General features: G+C 54.3%; 2 protein-coding genes across 2 annotated transcripts; both read left to right on the forward strand.

Moving 5' to 3' along the window:
• Positions 1 to 367: 367 nt before the first annotated feature.
• Positions 368 to 6436, forward strand: EAH_00020660 (hypothetical protein, conserved; the record flags this gene model as incomplete). The annotated part of the gene is made up of 8 exons (XM_013397147.1): positions 368 to 1498; positions 1647 to 3164; positions 3253 to 3375; positions 3540 to 3998; positions 4201 to 5102; positions 5354 to 5402; positions 5611 to 6264; positions 6386 to 6436. The coding sequence occupies 8 exons, from the start codon at positions 368 to 370 to the stop codon at positions 6434 to 6436; spliced, it is 4887 nt and encodes a 1628-aa protein (XP_013252601.1).
• A 2355-nt stretch (positions 6437 to 8791) lies between these two features.
• On the forward strand, positions 8792 to 17912 carry EAH_00020670 (ATP-dependent helicase, putative; the record flags this gene model as incomplete). Its single annotated transcript, XM_013397148.1, has 22 exons — positions 8792 to 9271; positions 9529 to 9723; positions 9978 to 10124; positions 10269 to 10394; positions 10581 to 10733; positions 10956 to 11105; positions 11323 to 11560; positions 11671 to 11804; positions 12952 to 13144; positions 13301 to 13401; positions 13620 to 13707; positions 13927 to 14076; positions 14524 to 14631; positions 14865 to 14960; positions 15094 to 15291; positions 15397 to 15505; positions 15615 to 15754; positions 16028 to 16163; positions 16369 to 16501; positions 16748 to 16924; positions 17039 to 17479; positions 17889 to 17912. The coding sequence occupies 22 exons, from the start codon at positions 8792 to 8794 to the stop codon at positions 17910 to 17912; spliced, it is 3717 nt and encodes a 1238-aa protein (XP_013252602.1).
• Positions 17913 to 18457: the final 545 nt, after the last annotated feature.

Below are 18457 nucleotides of genomic sequence, written 5' to 3' on the forward strand. Positions count from 1 at the left end.
CTACCTACTCCGGTTCAGACACCTTTCTACTGTTGCTGTCTGCCTGAGGCGGCGGACACCGCAGCAAGGGATCCTACCCACCGGTGGTGTTGGAGCGGAGAGCGTTCGGGCTGGTTTTGGGGGCCCGCAGTGCTATTCTTCGAAGCAAAGGGCCCCTATTTGGGCAAGATAGCCTGCACACGTGTCCCTCCCAGGCCTTTCTTTGCCTGGCTACAGTGGGATCCCCAGAGCCTATCGTGGCTCCTACCGCTGCAGTCGTCATGGCTAGTAGGGGGCTTTAGGGTCGTCAGGAGCACATTGTCCCCCCACACCCACGGAGGGGCCTCTTAACAGTCGGTTCTGGAGCAGAAGCTCTCCGCAACTGAGAATGGGAGGGGTGGGCAGCACAGTCCAGTTCGAGAAGGCCCCTCCGGGGCTCTGTTCCGTCGCTGGGTCCGTGGGGCCCTCGGAGAAGAGGGACGAAGGCCCCTCTTTGCCCGTGCCTGCTTCCTCTGTGAAACGGAAGCCCCACATGAGTTTGTGGCTGACACAAGATGGAGACAGAACTCTCGATGCTGTCATCCACGCGCTGCATGTGTGGGATGGCAGCAACCAGGAAGTGGAGGCTCCGGTGTCCTTCTCTTGTTTCAGCAGCTCCTCAGGCTGTTTGCTAGAGCACCGCCAGTTGCTTCTAGCCTGGCGCATGAGCCGTATAGGGGCCCCAGGGAGGTGTGGTTGTTGCGAGTCCCTCTTGCCCCTAGGGGGTCCCAAGAAAGGGGTCCCCGGCGGTCGGGATGCGTCTGAAAAGGGGTTCACGCGACCCTGCAGCGGCAGCAGCAACACGAACATACACAGAAGCACACCTCCAGGAGGGAGCACTCCACGAAGAGGAGTTGGGGGCCCAGATAGGAGCTCATGGAGGCGGGTAGTCGGCGCGGGGGTCCCTCAGCCGGACCCCTCCAGTTGTTACTTGGTCATCCACGCATACACTGCAGACCAGCAACAGCAGCAAGAACAGCAACATAGTGAGAGCCACACTCCTGAAGGGCCTGCGGACAGGAGAGGAAGCATCACCCCTCCAAGGGCACACAGCCCGACCGGGGCAATGGCGCACACTCCCTCTACAACGGAGAAGGCATACTGGGACCCCAGCAACAGCGGTAGCAATAGCTTCAGAGCGGCTGCAGAGTTGCTGAGTGAAGATTTAGCGCATCTTCTGACTCAAGCAGAAACTCGTATTGCGGCAGATACTCGCCGCCACAGTGTCTGGCATGCTGTGCACTTTTGCGGTTGCTGCTCGCAAAGCAAGCAACAACAGCAGCAGCAGCAGCAGCAGCTCAGGAGCAGAGACAGGAGTAGAAGCAGCACTGAAAGCCAGGAAATCCAGGAACTTCCCTGTATACAGCCAGGGAGTCACTCGGGAGAACAACAACAACAGAGAGAGCAACAGCAGCTGCAACGGCAACACCTGTGGGCCGTGTACCTTTGGGAAGGAGTGGAGGCCCCTCGTTACATTTTGGTGAGCTTACTGCCAGAAACAGGCGTCTGGCATTCTGCTTTTCTTCAGAAGGGTGCAAACTTGCCCTAGAGCTAAAACTGTTGTGACTTTCGATGGTTCAGATGCTGCTCCTGCGTATTGTTTGTTGCTGCTGCTACGGCTGCTACAGGATCACGCGCGACTACGCACGCTCCGTCTCGTGGAGGCTCTGGAGAGCTGCGAGCAAAGGGGGGTCCCCATCTCTCCTGCGACGTTGTTGCCTTGGGCTTCCTTTGCTTTTCTACGCCCGCAGCAGGAGGGTCCCCGCTGTTGGCCTGCGGTAGAAGTTTTGGAGGGAGGAGATGCCTCTGGGAACCTACAGGGGAAACAGCCGGTCGTCCTGGATGGTGGTTCCTTGCTGGAGCGAAATGTGCTGCTGCTTCGGCTGCTGCTGAGGTTGCCCAGATTGGCATATGGGGCTACCCCATCCATTCCAGCCGTGTCTCGGAGTGTTGCTCCAGCTTCTGAGCTGCCAGTGGCACCAGAGATAGCAGGAGCAACCCCAGCAACAACCTCCGCAGCAACAGCAGCCGTGGTAACCACGGCTCCGCATAGCGAAGTGGAGGCTGTTGTGGCTTCTCCTCAAAGAGCCGTTCAAGAGGAACAAATGCAGCGGCAGCAACGGGAGAAACAGCAAAATACGCTGGAGCAGCAGCAGCAACAGGAGGACCGCTCCGTGCACACTGCGCCTTTCGTGCCCCGCCTGGCCCTTCATAGCAAGATCCTGCCTCGCCTCCAGTTGCAACCGCAAGGGAGCAGCGCTGAAGGGGAGGAGCCCCCAGCTCTCAGCGGTAGCAGCTCAAACAGAGCCCTGCCGAGCAGAGGAGGCTCCCGGCGTTCTCCTGTGGACTTCGCTGGCAGCGAGAACAGCTCTTTGTCTTCGTCTGTCTCTGTTTCCCCAGTCTCGTCCTCGGGCGAAATGTCACCTGTGGAAGGGCAAGGAAGAGGGCAACAGCAACAGAGGGCCCCGAGCGGGCCCCTCCGACCCCAAGGGGGTCTCCGCTTACAGGGCGTCCCCAAGCTAGCCATACCGAAACTGGGGGGAGGTGGGGGGCAGTCTCCATGTTCCCCAGCAGCAACTGCAGCTGCTGAAGCAGCTGGGGTTCGCTTGAGCCCCCAAACAGGGAGCTGCGAAGGCCTCTCGCCGTTGTTCTTACAGAAAGAGGCAGAGAATAGCCGCAGGCCATCTGCTGCCTTTGCCTTTAATCAAGCAACAAGTGGAAGGGGCGATTTGCCCTCCTCCCGAGAGCCAGCTGCCGCTGCTTCCTCGCTGAAGCACCAGCCCTCGCACCAGCAGCAGACTGTCCCGGCAGGTGCCCGCCTTTCAGGTGTCCCATCAGGGTCACCAGGCGGCCGGCACACTTCGGGGCTTCTCAGCCCTCCTGCTGCCTCTCCAGGGGGTCTGCAGTGTTACAGCGGCGGCGGTAGCAACGCAGGGTCGTTAAGGGAGAGCTTCGGTTCTCGGAGGAGACGTACGGAAGAGGTGTGCAGCGGCACCGGCGCAAACAGTGCCAATAGTAGAAACAGTTATAGGAAGTGCAGCAATTCCAGCACCGCAACTAGCAGCAACGCACCCGACTACAGGCTGCTTTCCCAGGCATCAGCCGAGGAGGTGGACGTCGAACCTGCAATTTTGCGTGACTCTCTGGTAACTACTGCAGCAGCACTCAGCGCAGCAGGGGACGGCGACCGAAACTGTGTGAGCCTGTGTGTGGGTTATTTGTGTCTCACATTAGGAGGGCATGGGTCTGTACAGCCGCACACGGCAGCAACAGCTCGTCAACTTCAGACGCGTCATTAGCGATGTATATGAAGGCCGCCTATTCGTCTCAGGAGCTGCTGCTGCTTGCGACTTAGAGGTAATCAACCTTTGCACAAAAGCTACCCGAGCGGTAGTTTTGTACCTAGCAGCAGAGCGAGCAGTGTTGCTGGGCCAGGCGGTCTGCTTCCCCGCCACAGCAGAGGTAAGTAGCAGCAGCAGCAACACTGGCGCCTGTCGTTCTTAGGTTTGCTGTGTCTACAGTGTTTGAAGAGGGCCGGTATTACGCACGTGGTCAACACGATCGGTGACATTTGCCCTAACGTCTTCGCATCGCTCCTGACTTACAAGACGTATTATCTCAAGGATACACGACAGCAGGATATCATGTGTGTTTTTTATGACTGCATAAGGTTCATATCCGAAGCGATAGATGAGGGCGCAGAGGCTGCCGCGGCAGCTCGTGCTCTTACTCCGGCAGGTCGTGCTCTGGCTCCTGGTGCTGGCGTTTCTCCTGCTTCCGCCGGCGGTGCCAGTATTCCGTTAGTCAGCAACACAAACAACACGAATAGCGATCGCAGCAGCAGCAATACTTGCAAAAGCAGCAAGAATCCCCACAAAGTGTTGATACACTGCAAAGAAGGTGTGTCGAGGTCGGCCACTCTCGCGATCGCCTTCCTTATGTGGAGACTCCGCCTGCCTTTTGCTGAAGCTTTTGAACGGGTAGGACCACGACAGTAGCACCTCCAAAGGAGCAACAGCGGAGGCTCTGTGTGTGTTACCAGCAGCAATTATGTCTGCAGAGTCGACATGAGCAGCAGCTTTTTAGTGCTTTGCGCCTTTTTCATGGCCCGATGCCACACACTGCCTGCGTCTATCCGCCTCCTTCCGTCGTGTTTTTTTTGTCTGCTGTGCCTCCCTCCAGATGCGGAGTCGCCGTGCTATCTGCAGCCCTAACACAGGTTTCACGTTCCAGCTGCTGCTTCTGCAGAAGCGCTTAGGCCTCCGGCATCCCCGCGCGTCCATTACAAATCTCGATCTTACTGCGTCGAAGGATGGGCAGGAGGCTCTTAGGAGTCCTCCTTCCATGGGGGGGCTGGTATCAGCCCCTTCCTCGCCAGAATCTAGTCGGCGTTGCACGACGCCGGGGAAGGGCACGAAAAGGGCGGGGTCTCCCTTAGAATGCGGCTCTCCCGCAGGCGTACCGTCGGCTTCCCGGGGCCCTTCACCGAAAACCATTGGGCCATCTGCGCCTCCTTCACCCACCATCCCCCTTGACTTGTCTGGTGCTTCTAGACTTGCTGGCAACCCGTGTACCACAGGGCCGCCGCTCGAAGCGGACGATGCAAGGACCCCGCCAAAAGGTCTGGGCCCCAGAGCACCCCGCATATGTGCACCACCCAGACCTGGTGGAGACAGGGAGGAAGGCAGTGGCACGCATCCACAAGGAGACAGCCCTTTTGCTTCAGTAGAAGCTCCACCCGCAGTACCATGTCTCGCCTCGTTGCCAGAGCCCGCTGCAGCAGCCGTTGCAGTGGCAGCAGCAGCAGCCGAGACCCCCTCACCTGTAGAGGATTGCGTGTTGCTTCTGCGTCTTGTTGTGCATTCGGCTTACTCCCCCGACTTCTTACTTTGGTCAGAAATGACAGAGTGGCAACCAGGAGTATTGCCCCTAATGTCGGAGCAAGGGGCATATATGCTGAGGAGCGGCGGCCAGGCTTGGGTGTGGATGGATAGCAGCAAGTGCCTACGCAGACCAACAGATGTCGAGGAAGCAGCGCGGAACTATCAAGAAAACGTGGCGCTTGTCGAACGGCGCAGTAAGCGGTAACGACCCCCGCCAGAAAGCTCACTTGTCTATCTATTTGCGTCTTTTTGTTTGTAGTTATAGTTTGCGTTGGACGTCGTCCTTCCCTCTCTGGTTGTACCTTGCTTTGGCTTGGGGACTGAGGGGCTGGGATGGATGACATGACATGTTTTGGGAAAGTGCAGCCTCTGTTGCCGTCCTCCTCAAGAATTCTCTATGCTGGTTCCTTTTTGCGTGATGCGTTCACTTGTTATTTTGCGACACTCCTCAGACATACAGCTCCATTACATCTCACCCGGGTTGGAGCCTCCAGCCTTTTGGTTAGCACTGGGAATAGGGGGAGGAACTGCACATCTGGGAACCCCCAATCTGCTCTCAGGAGTGCGCCAGAATCTTTTAATGCTTCTGCTTTAGTTGCTGCTTTTGTTGCTGCCGTAACTCTAGTTATTCGCTGCCCCACAAGCACATTTGAATGCAGGGTTATTTGCTGCGCTGCGTCGGTGCTGTGCTGTGTTGCGTTCTGTACAGTTGGAACCGATGGTGCCAGAGAAATCTGAAGAGCCATTTCGCTGGAGAGACTATTGCGCCTTTGACCTTCCTGCGGACTGGGAAGCAGTGGGGGCATCTGAGGGGGCCTTAATGCCTACTGGAACCTCCCAAGACCCACCAACCACTCAGGTGCCAGGCGTTGTGGAAGGAGCTACAGAGGGCCCCTACAGGTCATACGAAGTAACTTCAGATCCACCACAGAGCAGCAGCAACAACAGCAGCAGAGCATCCTCTGGTGTGCCGTCACTGCGACGGTCACTCGAGCTGTTTGGGAACCCCGCGGATGGGATTCCACCAGAAACAGTAGGAGCAGGAGTGAAAAATGCCGAGGGAGGAGCTAAGCTATTCTGTCTCCCCGACCTAGAAGAACCGCTGGACCTTTTTGACTCGGAGGATCTCTTGCCAGACAGGGTTTTCCTGCTGGTGGAGGGGGACAGCGACAGTGCTCGAAGCGGGACGATAGGCGCTGAAATGCTTTCGTCTAAAACAGCAACAGCAGCCGAAACAGTCAGAGCATGGCTGTGGGTAGGGGCCGAGGCGGCATTTGACCCGGCCAGGGATCAAGAAGCTGTCAGGGCCCAAGTTCTGGGGGCTTTCAACCTCCAACCCGGTCAGCTACAGCTTTCTGTCGAGGTCAGTTTCCGCGCGACGTGCACTGCAATTGCTGCGACTGTTCTCTTTGCGCCACTCCAAGCGGCCTGGCTGCTGCTGCTCCATCTGTGATTAGTGACGGTTCTTACGTTTGCGTCTGCAGCTGGAGGGGGAGGAATCAGAGACGTTCTGGAGCTACTTTGCTAATGGATAGCCCTTCTTTGTGCTAAGGTTTCTTCAATGTAGGGGCCTCCCCGTTTGGTATGAATCTGGGGCCTGGTCAGTCGAGGAAGCTCCTCGCTCGTGGGAAAGCCTTATTGGTGCTATGCTGTAACGGGTTTGTTGCTGCTAAGACCGTTGCAGAACAGTGAAAAGAATGGCAGTGACCTGCTCTTTTACGGACGAAAGCTCGAAAATGCATTTTCTCACGGTGACGCGGCAGCAACGACATCAGCAGCAGTTGCTGCTGATTAAGAAGCGGCAAATGAAGGACGGACTTCAGTTGTGATGGGAACGGACTACGGAGCAGAGGTCCTTCGAATTGTTCGAAATAGGAAGCGTCCCCTTTGCACCAGACGAGTAGAATTCCTTGCATCTGTGCTATTCCTTAACGTAGATCAAGCGCTTCTCCAGACGCCAACGGGTTCCATGCGGCTTGTAGCACCAAACCGTCAGCACTTTGTCATGCTCTTTCGGTTGGAAATCGTCGGTTTAATCCAGTAGTCAATTTGGAACGGATGCATCTCCCGTGCAAATCGATGGAAGTCCGGCGCGTTAAGGGTGAAGAGTGACCAGCGGTCAATGGGCGCATACACCTTAGGAAGCAGTAGGACCCTTGGCCAATAATAAAGTAATAGCATTCACAGCAGTAACAATTATAGCACTTGCGTCAGGGAGTTCCGAGCTCATTGAAACCTGGTGGCGCTGCATTTGCGTGCAAGGCATTCAAAGACGGCATACCACACTGACACACAACTATGGAGCCCCTGGTGAATTCCAGACGGGCAGTTGGAAGTATGGAGAATACGAACCCGGTGCACCATGCAACCGCCCCTTCCACAACGCAGCACCTATCGAGAATTCCACTAGAACAGTAGTGCATGCTTATTCATCCAAAGCAGCCCATCGTTCAAAGATTCCGCTGCATGCGACTAACAATCTTCGATGGACACGTTCACGTATGCTACTCAAAATTACGTCACTGCGTTCGTATTCCACCAAGAAGACGCTCATTGTAAGGCACCTACCATCTTGAAGTACCTCATTCAAGCACGCTGCACAAAATTGCGCCACTGTGCTCCTATTCCAATAAGAAGACGGTCATTGCAAGCGGCCAACTATGTGATAGTACCTTTTCTCTGTTGGCCAAGGATTTATGGCCACTATGTAACTTCGCCACGTAGTGTTGACTGGAAGGGGCACGCACAAACTCCACAGTGCACGCCGCATCGTTCTCTCCCACCGGTCAGCTACACGTTAGTGCATTGGGAAACCATCGAGGAAGCCCCACTTCTGGCGCACTAAAGTCCTGACACTGCGACATTTTTGCTTGTATTGTATATAAAGGCCGCTCAGTAGACCCGAATGGATTGGCTACCATAGTCACTCGTGTGTTCGCATCCCTGTTAGGGTGGTAGATGCTGCTTCTCTAGAAGGATTCGGCTCTCCTAAGTTCACAATGGCGTTATTGAATCAAGGATTCGTAAATGCTGTTCCAGACAGGATTCAGTCATGTGTGTGAGCCCTTGACAGGCCGCATGACAACAGTGACAACTGTTGCATGCAGACGCAGCCGAAGAGCGTTGGTGAGAAGCCCTTCCTAAGGATCGAAAGCACCCTGCGTTTCGCTCAAGATGAGTTCTTTTCGTATTCCAAACTGTTGTTTATAAGTTGAAATTGGCCCTCTGCTTTTCGTGGCTACTGCGAACGCCTTGCCACGGGCGCAAACGCAGATCGGCCTTTGGTCGTAGATTTCTGTCTTTCCTGAGCCCTCGCTAACAGCGAAAGAAAGAGGGCCCCTTCTCTCGCCCCGCATTCTATATTTAAAACGTTTCTCCTTTTTGCATGTTATTAGAACACCCGCTGCTTCCTTAAACCCTTCAGAGGCGGCGAAACAGGGTTTTCTTCTTCAGTTCCCACCCCACGGCCAGACCCATCAGCTTGTCATTCAGAGTGGACTGGCTGCCTCCAGGTTTTCCGTGCAGGGGACGCCTCGCCTCTCCTTGTTGGCTGGAGGGGAGGCGTGATGCTCCTGTCGGGATTGGCGTCAAGAAGGCTTGCTAGCCCTCCTCCGCGCGGGTTACCGCAGGTTGCTGCAAAGCATCTGTTTCAGCATTGTGTCTGTTGCTCCTGCCTCTCACAGATTACCTGTTGCTCTTCGACGTCCCTTGACCGGTCTAGAGAGATTCTGGCTTCCCTGCTTGATATCCAAAGAACCCCATTCGTGTCATCCTCCGTTTCCCCGACCGGCCCCTGCAGGCCATTTCACATTTGGGCGCAAACTGCATCGGGGTGGCGACGTTGCAGCTGCACTGTACAACAGCGCAGCCTTTTTTCTTCGTGTCTAAGAATGGCAAAGCCGGTCGCGCGTTGGAGGCGCTCCGGGACCCGGGACAGTGTTGGCCTCCCACGGGGGCCTGAAGCAAGCCCTCCTCCAGGGTCCTCAACGCCTTCGGACCATCAAGCACCAAGCTTGCCCCGAAGCTTCTCCTCTTTTCGTATGCAGGGCATCGCTCCCACCTCCAGCGACTCAGGGACCTTCTCTTCCCGGGAGGATAGCCTCCAGCGGGTTCCTTCCGGTGGAGCCCCTTCGGGGTTTTCTTCGCAGTCTCCATCCTCATTGGGGGCACCTGGGGAAACACCCAGATATAGTCTGGGGAGTTCAGATGGGTCCCGAGGCAGCTTTGCACCCCCAGCGAGCCAGGGCTCTACAGGGAGTGATCCTCAGTCTGCTATTTCTCAACTATTTGGAAACAGAGGGCTTGAGGCTTTCAACAAACTCACGCTCGACGATGAATACATCCTGCACTTCTACGGAGTTAGGCAGACGGTGCGTTGGGAACTATATGCAGCGCTTTAGCGCTGAGCGAGTAGCCTCACGTTGCTCATGATGCGGAATACATCCATACAATACATACAGTGCTTCTCGACTACGTGCGTACTGTGGGGGCTTCATGCGTCTGGCCACCCACAGTATGTAACAGGAGGAACAGACTGGACAAGTGGAAATGCTGCGTAGGGTCGTATGCTCACCCGTTTTCCAACGCACGTGGAGGCAGTGCAGTGTGGTTTGCGTTTTTGATTCAGTTTATGAAGCCCGCAGTTCAGGAACATTGCGAGAGGGCCCCTGGGGGAGGCAGTAACGGCGGGTTTCAGCACACTCTCGTGTGGAATGTCAGAGGCCGTGAATTTCGTGCTTCCGGTATCGGTCGGTCTAAAAAGGACGCAAAGAAGGAGGCAGTAAAAGTCCTCCTCGTGCAACTGGGGCCCGTGACTCCGCAGGTGAGCGCGTCGGAAGAACCAAACGGGGTGTACTGACGCCGCAGATTGAGTGGGGCGTATTGCGGCTCCCCGTTTTCTGTGATGCGTCGAACCCACAGGAGTATGAGCAAGTCACCCGCGTGATTTTCAACACCCTTAGAGGGAAGCTAAATGCAAAACAGAGGGCTATCCCTGTCTCCAGAATGAGTGAGAAGTTCACCTCATTGGCACACCACAATCTTTCTGCGCTCTCAAGCATGGCTGTCGTTGCACAGATCGGCGTTGATGCATGCTCACTCCTCACCCCACCCACAGACGTGCTTATGTGCTCACACACGAGTACAACCACAGATATGCGTAGGCAGAGGGGCATGCTGGAGTGGTCTTTGACCTTCGTCTCCTCAACTTGTGGGCAGTTGACGGCTTCGTTCAGGCGCTGATTGCACTTCCTATATGTTTGCGGGTTTTCCTTAGTAGATAGGCCTTTTGCACTGCTGCGTAGGGAGGCGGGAGAGGCAGGGTTGGTCTTCGCGTTTGCGGTGCATCGTATTGGGTTTGCCGCAGAGCACAACTTCGAGTGGAACTTTTTGCTCGATGGAGAGACCACTGTCGTGGAATCTACAGGGAATGGCTCCTTTCCGGTTGAGGCGGAGATAGCTGCCATGCAAGATATGTACATAAAAGTCCAAGAGGTGCGCGCTTCTGTTTGCCCCTAGTTACACTCATTTTCTCCCACCTAACTGTATGTTCTTCGCGACGGTCCTCGTTGCAGCCTGTGCATCCATGAAGTTAGTGTTTTCATTAATTCCGTACATAGTGAACGTTACCTGCAGCTGAAAGACAAGGGTTTGATGCGTCGCGCGGCTTTGAATGCTGAGGCGTCGAGGAACAGAAAGCAGCAGCCGCAAGAGCATCGGAGTCAGATCACGAAGCCGTCGCAGCTCTCCAAGCACACGGCAGGGGAAATAAACATGCTGCACAATACTGTCACCTCTCAGAACCAAATCAAAGCCACGGAAACTATCACAGAGGTACCTGAAGGCCACCGTTGCGCTTTGGAGTGGAAGTGGAAGTCGATCGAGGGGCGCATGCACTCTGTACGCACACGACCGAGCGGCGCTCCCTTTCTTACTGCAGAGCCTGTAGTCCCCTACCTAGGCAGCCTGTTTACAAGGCGTGCATGCGGCGGACTTTCATGCAGTAACTTAAAGGTATCCGGCTAAGGTCGCGGCTCCTCTGGTGTGATATCGCAGCATGTCATCGTTGCCGTTGGCTCCACAAAGGCGGGTGCCCGAGCTCAAGCAGCCATGCAAATGATGCAAGCGGCCGGCTTCATAGAGCATGTCGAAGACAAAGACAGGCAGGCAGCCCTCATGGTTGTTAACCAGGTGGAAAGCAAAAAGGTGGGGCCCTTCGGAGGCCTTCTGTCGGGCTGTCGGGCTGTGGGGCTTTCGCGTTTCTTTACAGAGAAAGCCACATCCAGTGTGTGTTAGCCAGCTGAGCTGCGACGTAATTTCGGGCTTCCTGCTTTTTGTCATCAATGCTTAGTAGCTGCTGATGGCTGGAGCTTTCGAGTTCGCTGCACCACCAGCTCTTCTGCGTCGAATGGTGGTGCGTCAGGTGTACAGAAAACGGGCTTGCATTGTGGCGGGTGTTTGTTCTCAACAGGACCCCTCTGTGTACGTTGAGAGTGCTTGTCGTCTCATTGCCGAGACGAGGGGGGCGGTCTGGCGCATTTTCCTCCCTGTTGTTTGGCGGGCCGCAATGGCTGAAGGCAACCGTTCGCTCGTGAATTCCCTCATCGATCAACTCAAGATGCAGGCTGCCCCTCGTCTGCCCGCTGCGGAACAAGCTCGGGGTGAGCGTGCGTCACTGGAATGTATATTTGCTGATGATTGCCGATGGTGTTTGTAGGCCATACCCTGCGAGTGACAGGGCTGCTGCTGCGGGGGCTTTTGCTGTTAATAGGGGAAGGGCAAAACAGCCCCGAGTCGCAAGAGACGGTGAAGGCATCTTACGACGCACCGAAGGTGATGCCTCCAGATCTCTGGGAGCAGCTCCTTGACGAGTGTACAGTCCTTACCAACTGCGAGTTCGGCCAGGTACGCTACTGAAACCCCGCGTAGGTGGCTGTTGAACTGGATTACGTCATGTACAGCCCACTGCGGTCCTTTCCTTTTTGTGTCCTTCCATACTCTGGTACCTCAGCAGTCTGCACTTCGGTGGTCGCTACGATTGAGATGTGTGGTTTTTGCAGTCTGTGCTTCACGAACTTGGGGGTCTGTCTCTAGATAGCAGCTGGTTTCCTTCCACACTGGCGATGCGCTACTTCCATAATTACAGGCACGTGCTGCTGCACAACAGCGTCCAGCGCCCCAGTCTTACCCGATCGACTGCCAATGACGCTTGCTTATGTGGCGTGCGTAGTTTTATAGTTGCTGATGCGCGGTGTGCATGCATGGTTTGCTTCTCTTTCAGGCTGATGCTTGCCTTGGAGTGGCAAGCCCAAGTGGCAACGAATATCAGCGACCGTCGTGCCTTCGCTGATCTGGGGGAAGGGAAGCATGTGCTGCTCACGCGGAAGTCGGTGACCTTCCCTGTGTTTTCCTTCTCAACATACCTGAGAGGCGAGTGCACATAGATTTCCCCTATTCAATCGCACAACAATTCCTTTCCCTTTCTTGAGATTGGCAGACAGGGGGAATCGGACACACAGAATTAGCCCACAGGCGTCATCAAATAACTAGCATCCGCCTTGTAACATAGAAACAGGCGTAGCCATGATTGCTCTTTTTCATGGTGTCTAGACATTTCGGCGCAGTTCACACGAGTTGTTGGTTCCTACACGTTGCTGAAGGATAATGCGCTTCTTCGTTTTCCTTGTTAGCATGACCCCGCGGCGACGCACTAAAGACAGGATTGTAGATTGCTGAGGGGTACAGGCGTAGCAGTGCATCCCTTGTGGGGTGTGATGGGCGTGTGCACAATGAATTGGTCTCGAGGGGATTCTCCAATTCAATGCGTCTGATTCTTTTTCGCTTCCACGCTTTCGCAGAGGAGGAGCGTATGTTCCTTAGGAGCGTACAGTTCCGGGAGGACGACATTGTTCTTCTGAGGCCATGTGATTCACATGCGTTTACTGAGGAAGAGTCATGGGTGGGTAGATCCCGTCGTGGGGAAGTGCCAGTGTGCAACAGATATGGAGTGAAGGCTTCCCTTTGGCTACCCCGTTGTTGGCGGCTGGACTAGGTTCTGAGTAGCCATGTTTTTGCTGTCTTCATGGCTTCAACAGGACACATGCGTCTCTTGGTGGGCAGTTGTTGCGTGCAGCAACGATGCTTTGTGGGCGTGGTGACGAGTGTTAAGGGGGACTTCTCGGAATCGATGAACGTGAATGTTCGCGTCGCCACCGCTGAAGTCAAGAAGTACCCGGAGGTCTTCAGTGAGACTCTCACCTGCTGCTCGGTTTGGAATAACGAATTAAGGCGACCATTAATGACAGTAGTCAAGCACCGTTGGAATTCACACTGTAGCCAAAATATTGTATGCATGTGTGCTTGCCCCTTTATCTGCGTGCGCATGCGTTGGTGCTCATCAGCCACCAACAAATTCAAACTATACTACCTCACACCTGCCGTGACGCACGATCGGATGGTTCAGGCCCTCCGAGGTCTTACGATGTCAAAGCACCCTGCAGGGGTCAGTTACATGGAAAGTCTTCCCTTTAGCTTTCCTCCTTGCTGCATGTCTTTCAATTTTTTGTTGACAGCGCGGGCTGTGCATGTGGAGGACCTGTACTCGATTGGTAGTGCACATTTTCTGGGTATTTTTTTACGCCGGTAGCGCACTAGATAGGAGGATAACTGCTTGGATATTCTTCCTCTTCCGTACTGTCCGTGTGGTAATGCTGAGCGCAGAAGTCGCCGCCTCCTTACGTTTTCGCGCCGGAGATCCGCTACCTTCTCCTTCACACGAGCGAGCCTCAGGCTCAGCAGGTCTCAGGCCGTAAGCCTTGTTTGCACTGATATTGGCGCGACGGATGCCTGTTGCGATCGGACAATTATTTTGAAAAATACGTGTTCTTGGGAAGTGCGCCGACATGTTTGTGCTGCTCAGAGGCGCAGGATAAGATATTTGTTTTTGCACCAAGGTCACACTAGTGTTGTGGCGCGATCGACGGTCCTCGTTAGTTGGGGGCATTAATTGTGTATTGTGCTACCTCAGGGGGGCCGGTGCCACAACTGAGCGACACAGATCCAGAGCAATACAACCCGTTACACCAGCTGGATGAGTTGGCAGATGGCGACTCGTGCAAGAAACAACGAGTGCAGCCATCGCTGTTGCAACAAGTTGTGAGCTTGCGACACTCAGGGGGTAGTGGCGATGCATTGCCGGGAATTGCGGGCCATGGGCATTTGCATTCCAATATCGTGCTGTTTTTATTTGCGCCTACGCGTGTGCGCATGCCATCGTGCATTAAGTCTACTTCAGTTCATGGTTGCCATGGGAAAGCAAGTCCGATTGAAACGTGTCGCTGTTGATGCGACGGTGCCTCTCAGTCTCTCCAGGCGCGGAGACAAACCCCCTTTTCCAGCCGAAGTGCTGCGGACGAAGGGTATGACATGTTCGGGGATGGGTTTCGCCTCCCTACGGATCTTCCACTTAACGAAGCTCAACGCCAAGCAACGATTAGCGCGATGACGAACCGTCTGACCCTTGTTCAGGGTGCGTTGCGACTGATTCTTTGCTAGCACCTGCACCAGACAGCAGCAGACGAGCTTCTTTGAAAATGTGTCATGTAAATATCTGTCCTTGATTCAGGACCCCCGGGCACGGGGAAGACACATGTGGCTTGCGCCATCATTGACGCGTGGCAGCGCATCAATCCGACAAAGAAGATTCTTGCAGTCGCGGACTCGAATGTTGCTGGTTTGTCACGAGTGTAGACATTCTGTCTGTAGTTGCATTCATATCTTCGTGGTGTGCACATCTTTATCTCATTCGTTAGACGCAGTTTCGCAGCCATCAGCGCTGCAGGTCGCTGATGGCTGCGAAATTGTGCCTAGCGTACTCATACTGGGGCTAGCTCAAGCCAAGTAGTTCCTGTCCGCCAATCCAACCATTCATATTTCTCCTGGGATACGTCTGCTGCTTGCGCACAGCGGACAACCTCATGGAGGGCCTGAGCAATCGGGGCATTCGCAGTGTCCGTGTAGGTAGCGGAAGTGAATCGGACTTAAAGGAGGAATCAATTCAAGGTACTCAGCAATTTTTCGTCCATTGGGTTTTTTGCCGATGCCTCCGGGTGTAGAGGCTCTCTGCAGGTGCATGCTGCTCATCGCAGGATGCGATAGCTGCAAATTGACTTGGTAGTTGTTTATGTTTTTTCAGATCTTCCTCGATATCGTGACCTTCTACGGATGCGAGACAAGAATTCTGGGGAGGCGCGGAGTTTGCGCATGCTTCTGGTTCGAGAAGCCGTGCGCAAGTACAATGTGATTATTGCTACTTGTGTGGGCAGCGGGCACGAGATGTTCGACGACGTTACTTTTGAAAGGGTTATTATTGATGAATGCGCTCAATCCATTGGTACGTCCGTTACTGATGCACGTCCGCCGAAAACGCAGACCATTCGAAGCGCCTTCCGCTGCATTTATTTGTTGCTGCATCTGTTTGTTTGCGAGGTCTTTCCAGAACCGTCCAACCTGATCCCGCTAGGTCATGGTTGTCGCTCGGTGGTCCTCATCGGCGATCACAAACAACTTCCACCGACAATTGTATCACGGGAAGCTAGCGACGGCGGGTATGAAGCTGTGTACTGTAGCAGGCGCATAGCTTGGCTTTAACAAGGGCTGTTTTCATCCGCCATTGAGCAGCAGCTTTTGAGCATTCATGTGTCTCTTGATGGTCAGGCTCGGCGTTTCGCTCCTTGAACGATTTGTTGGGAGCGGCATCGCACCGATCCATTTGCTAAATGAGCAACGTCGTATGCACCCGAGCATCGCACACTTTCCCAACATGCAGTTCTACCAAGGCAAGATCTTCAGCCGAGGTGGGTTCCCTTCTCTAGGGTGGGTTTACAGGCACGCGTTTGAGCGTGAGATATCTTGCAGTAGGATGAATAAACCCATATTGAACTTGAAGTTCGCGTTTCCAGTGTGGGGAGGATGGGAGTGCCTTGCGGAGTCATAAAGTTCTGGGTGGACATGAGATGGTTTACATTTGGCTCAATTTTATGATGATGTGCGTGTGACGTAAATTGCTTCTGTGTATCGGCGTGCGGCATCTGGATGGACAATTGCATGCTGGTGTATATGTGGTGCAGACGTGGATGACTGCAACCGGCCTACAGTAGCAGGTTTCCTATGGCCATCGCAGCACAGTCGCGTCTGTCTCATTGATATATCTGCTGGGCTGGCTAATATGGAGCAGTCTTTGGGGACGTCGAAGTACAGCCTTGTGTATGCTGCCACCTAACATCCCTTTCCACTACTTCTCCCTTCTACTTTGGATGGGTCGATTGGGTTCGTTTTCATTGATGGAGTAGCCGATGCTTCCGTTATGCATATTGGTGATGGCTGGCGGGCTGTGGGGGGCTGTAGGAGCGTCCGTGTATTCCCCTTGGATATGGTCTGTTTAGCTCCATGGTTTGACGCTTCATTTTAGGGAAATAGATCCGATCTTGGCGATACTGAGGTCGGTATTACAGTGTGGGACAATCCGTCCGAGTGAAATCGGCATCTTAACTCCTTACGATGCGCAGAAAGCCCGAATTCGCTTCGCCTTGAACGACTCTTTTGTGAGTAACACGGCAAGTTGCTGGCCGCTAGCGACTTTCACTTTTTCCGCGGCAGGCTCGTGCAGCATCATGGGGGCTGGCGCGTTTGGTTGCGCCGCAGTACAGACCTTGGGGTCGGTATCTCGTTCTGAACCGGGCTGTGCCCCTATCCAGTTTTCGGCCCAGCCTTGCAAGCAGGGTTATGTGGAGGATACTTGCAACATGATGCGAATGCATAGTTTGTGCCCATATACTGAGCGTTTTCAGGATAAGGCGTTGTGCTACCAGATTGATGTCGACTCGGTGGATGGGTTCCAGGGCAAAGAAAAGGATCTTATTATCTTTAGTGCTGTTCGTTCCAACCCAAGAGGGGAAATTGGATTCTTGAAAGATGCACGCCGGCTGAACGTTATGCTAACGCGCGCTAGAAGAGGACTCCTTGTGGTCGGAGATCAGTTGTCTCTTTGGTAAGCGGTTGTACGTTGCAGAACGGTAACGACCTTCCGCTTTGCTCTTGTCGGCGTATTTTCTTCTTTTGCTAATGCGTTCGCCTCTCAGGGCGGATACGGTGAACTGGAGACCATGGATTTCTTGGGTTGGAAGCCAGTAAGGCTGCAATCGACGGTCATCGCAGCGGAGTTGTTATGGCGTACCATTTCGTTGCGCCTTACATTTGTTACGCTGTCATCGCGTGAACAGGATGGGTTGCATGTATCATTGATGCGTGCGGTGATGCTGAAACGCAGGAGGTCTATTGTTCCGATCTCTCGCCTGAACGACTACCTTGAGGTGCCCACCTACAACTATAATCCCATAGCTTCAGGAGCCCCTCGTGTGGGTGTAAATGTAAGTGGCACTGGGGGTGTCACTGCAACGAACACGGGAGGAGGGGCCATAAAGACGGGCTATATGCCGCAAGGTTTCCAAGCAGACTTCGGGGGCGGCGGTGTGGGCCCACGAGGAGAGGGAGGGCGCGAAGCTGCACCGGAACCAATGCATGTAAGCTTGGTTATAGCATGCACTGAAATATCTTAATTTTCAGGGCTTTGTATTCTTCCGAAAGCTTGCAGTGGTGATGATGCACCCGACTGTGTCGTGTGAGCAGGAAGAGGAGGAAGTGCCGGAAGATTGGGAGCAACACCTCTGAGGAACCTCTGCGGTTAGTGGGGGTAATTTATAGCCGATTATCTCTCAGAGTGCTCTGTCCGGTTGGGAAGCGAACGGGGCCTCCAGGCTCTTCGTAGTCCTGGGCAGTTTTTTGCTCCGCAAGCTTCCGCATTTTCCAGGCTGGACGCAGTTTGTTGATCTCAAGGTTTGTCAAGGGCTCCTTTCTCGCCACAGCAACGGATCCTGCGCTACTCGGCGACACCCTCGACGTGTTGCCTCTGTGTCACTGGCTGGCTGCCAGGGCTTGTGCTCGCTTGCGAACTAAGCAATGAGCGCTGATGAGTGATCCTGCAAGCTCGGTAATTGACGTATTATAAGGGTTGGCGTGCCTGCTCCAGCAGAGGCTGTGGTGAGCTGCTGTTTAGACGGTCACACCCAGGTGGCAATGGACGATATACAGGACATCTCGGAAAGAATAAGCTGAGGGCCATCATGAGCGGCACTGCAATATGCCATGCATATTGCAGTGCGGCGCTAGCCCCTAGCTGAAAACGCATTTTTAAGATTCAAGTTATTTTGAAACTGCTCAGTGCCATTTTAGCGTAGTTCCCAGAGGTTAGCATTTTGTACCGTAGTCTGGAGTCCAAACGTGCCTGTTGACTAGATGGTAACAGGCCAGTGGTTCTTGGAGTGTAAGAGTATTGCAGGGCTGTTCTTTTGGTGAGCTGTTCTTCATTTGCAGCTGGGTAGCAATGATTTCCGCTGGAAAGTTGAAAACGATTTCCGCACCCGCCGAGCAAAGCGCGTGGTGCGGGGACTGAACGCATTGCTGATGCTTCCCACACTCACACAAGCAGATTAGGAAAAATT

This window comes from Eimeria acervulina, genomic scaffold (genome assembly GCF_000499425.1).
Source record: "Eimeria acervulina Houghton genomic scaffold, Eah_scaff143, whole genome shotgun sequence".
NCBI classification, from domain to species: Eukaryota; Apicomplexa; class Conoidasida; order Eucoccidiorida; family Eimeriidae; genus Eimeria; species Eimeria acervulina.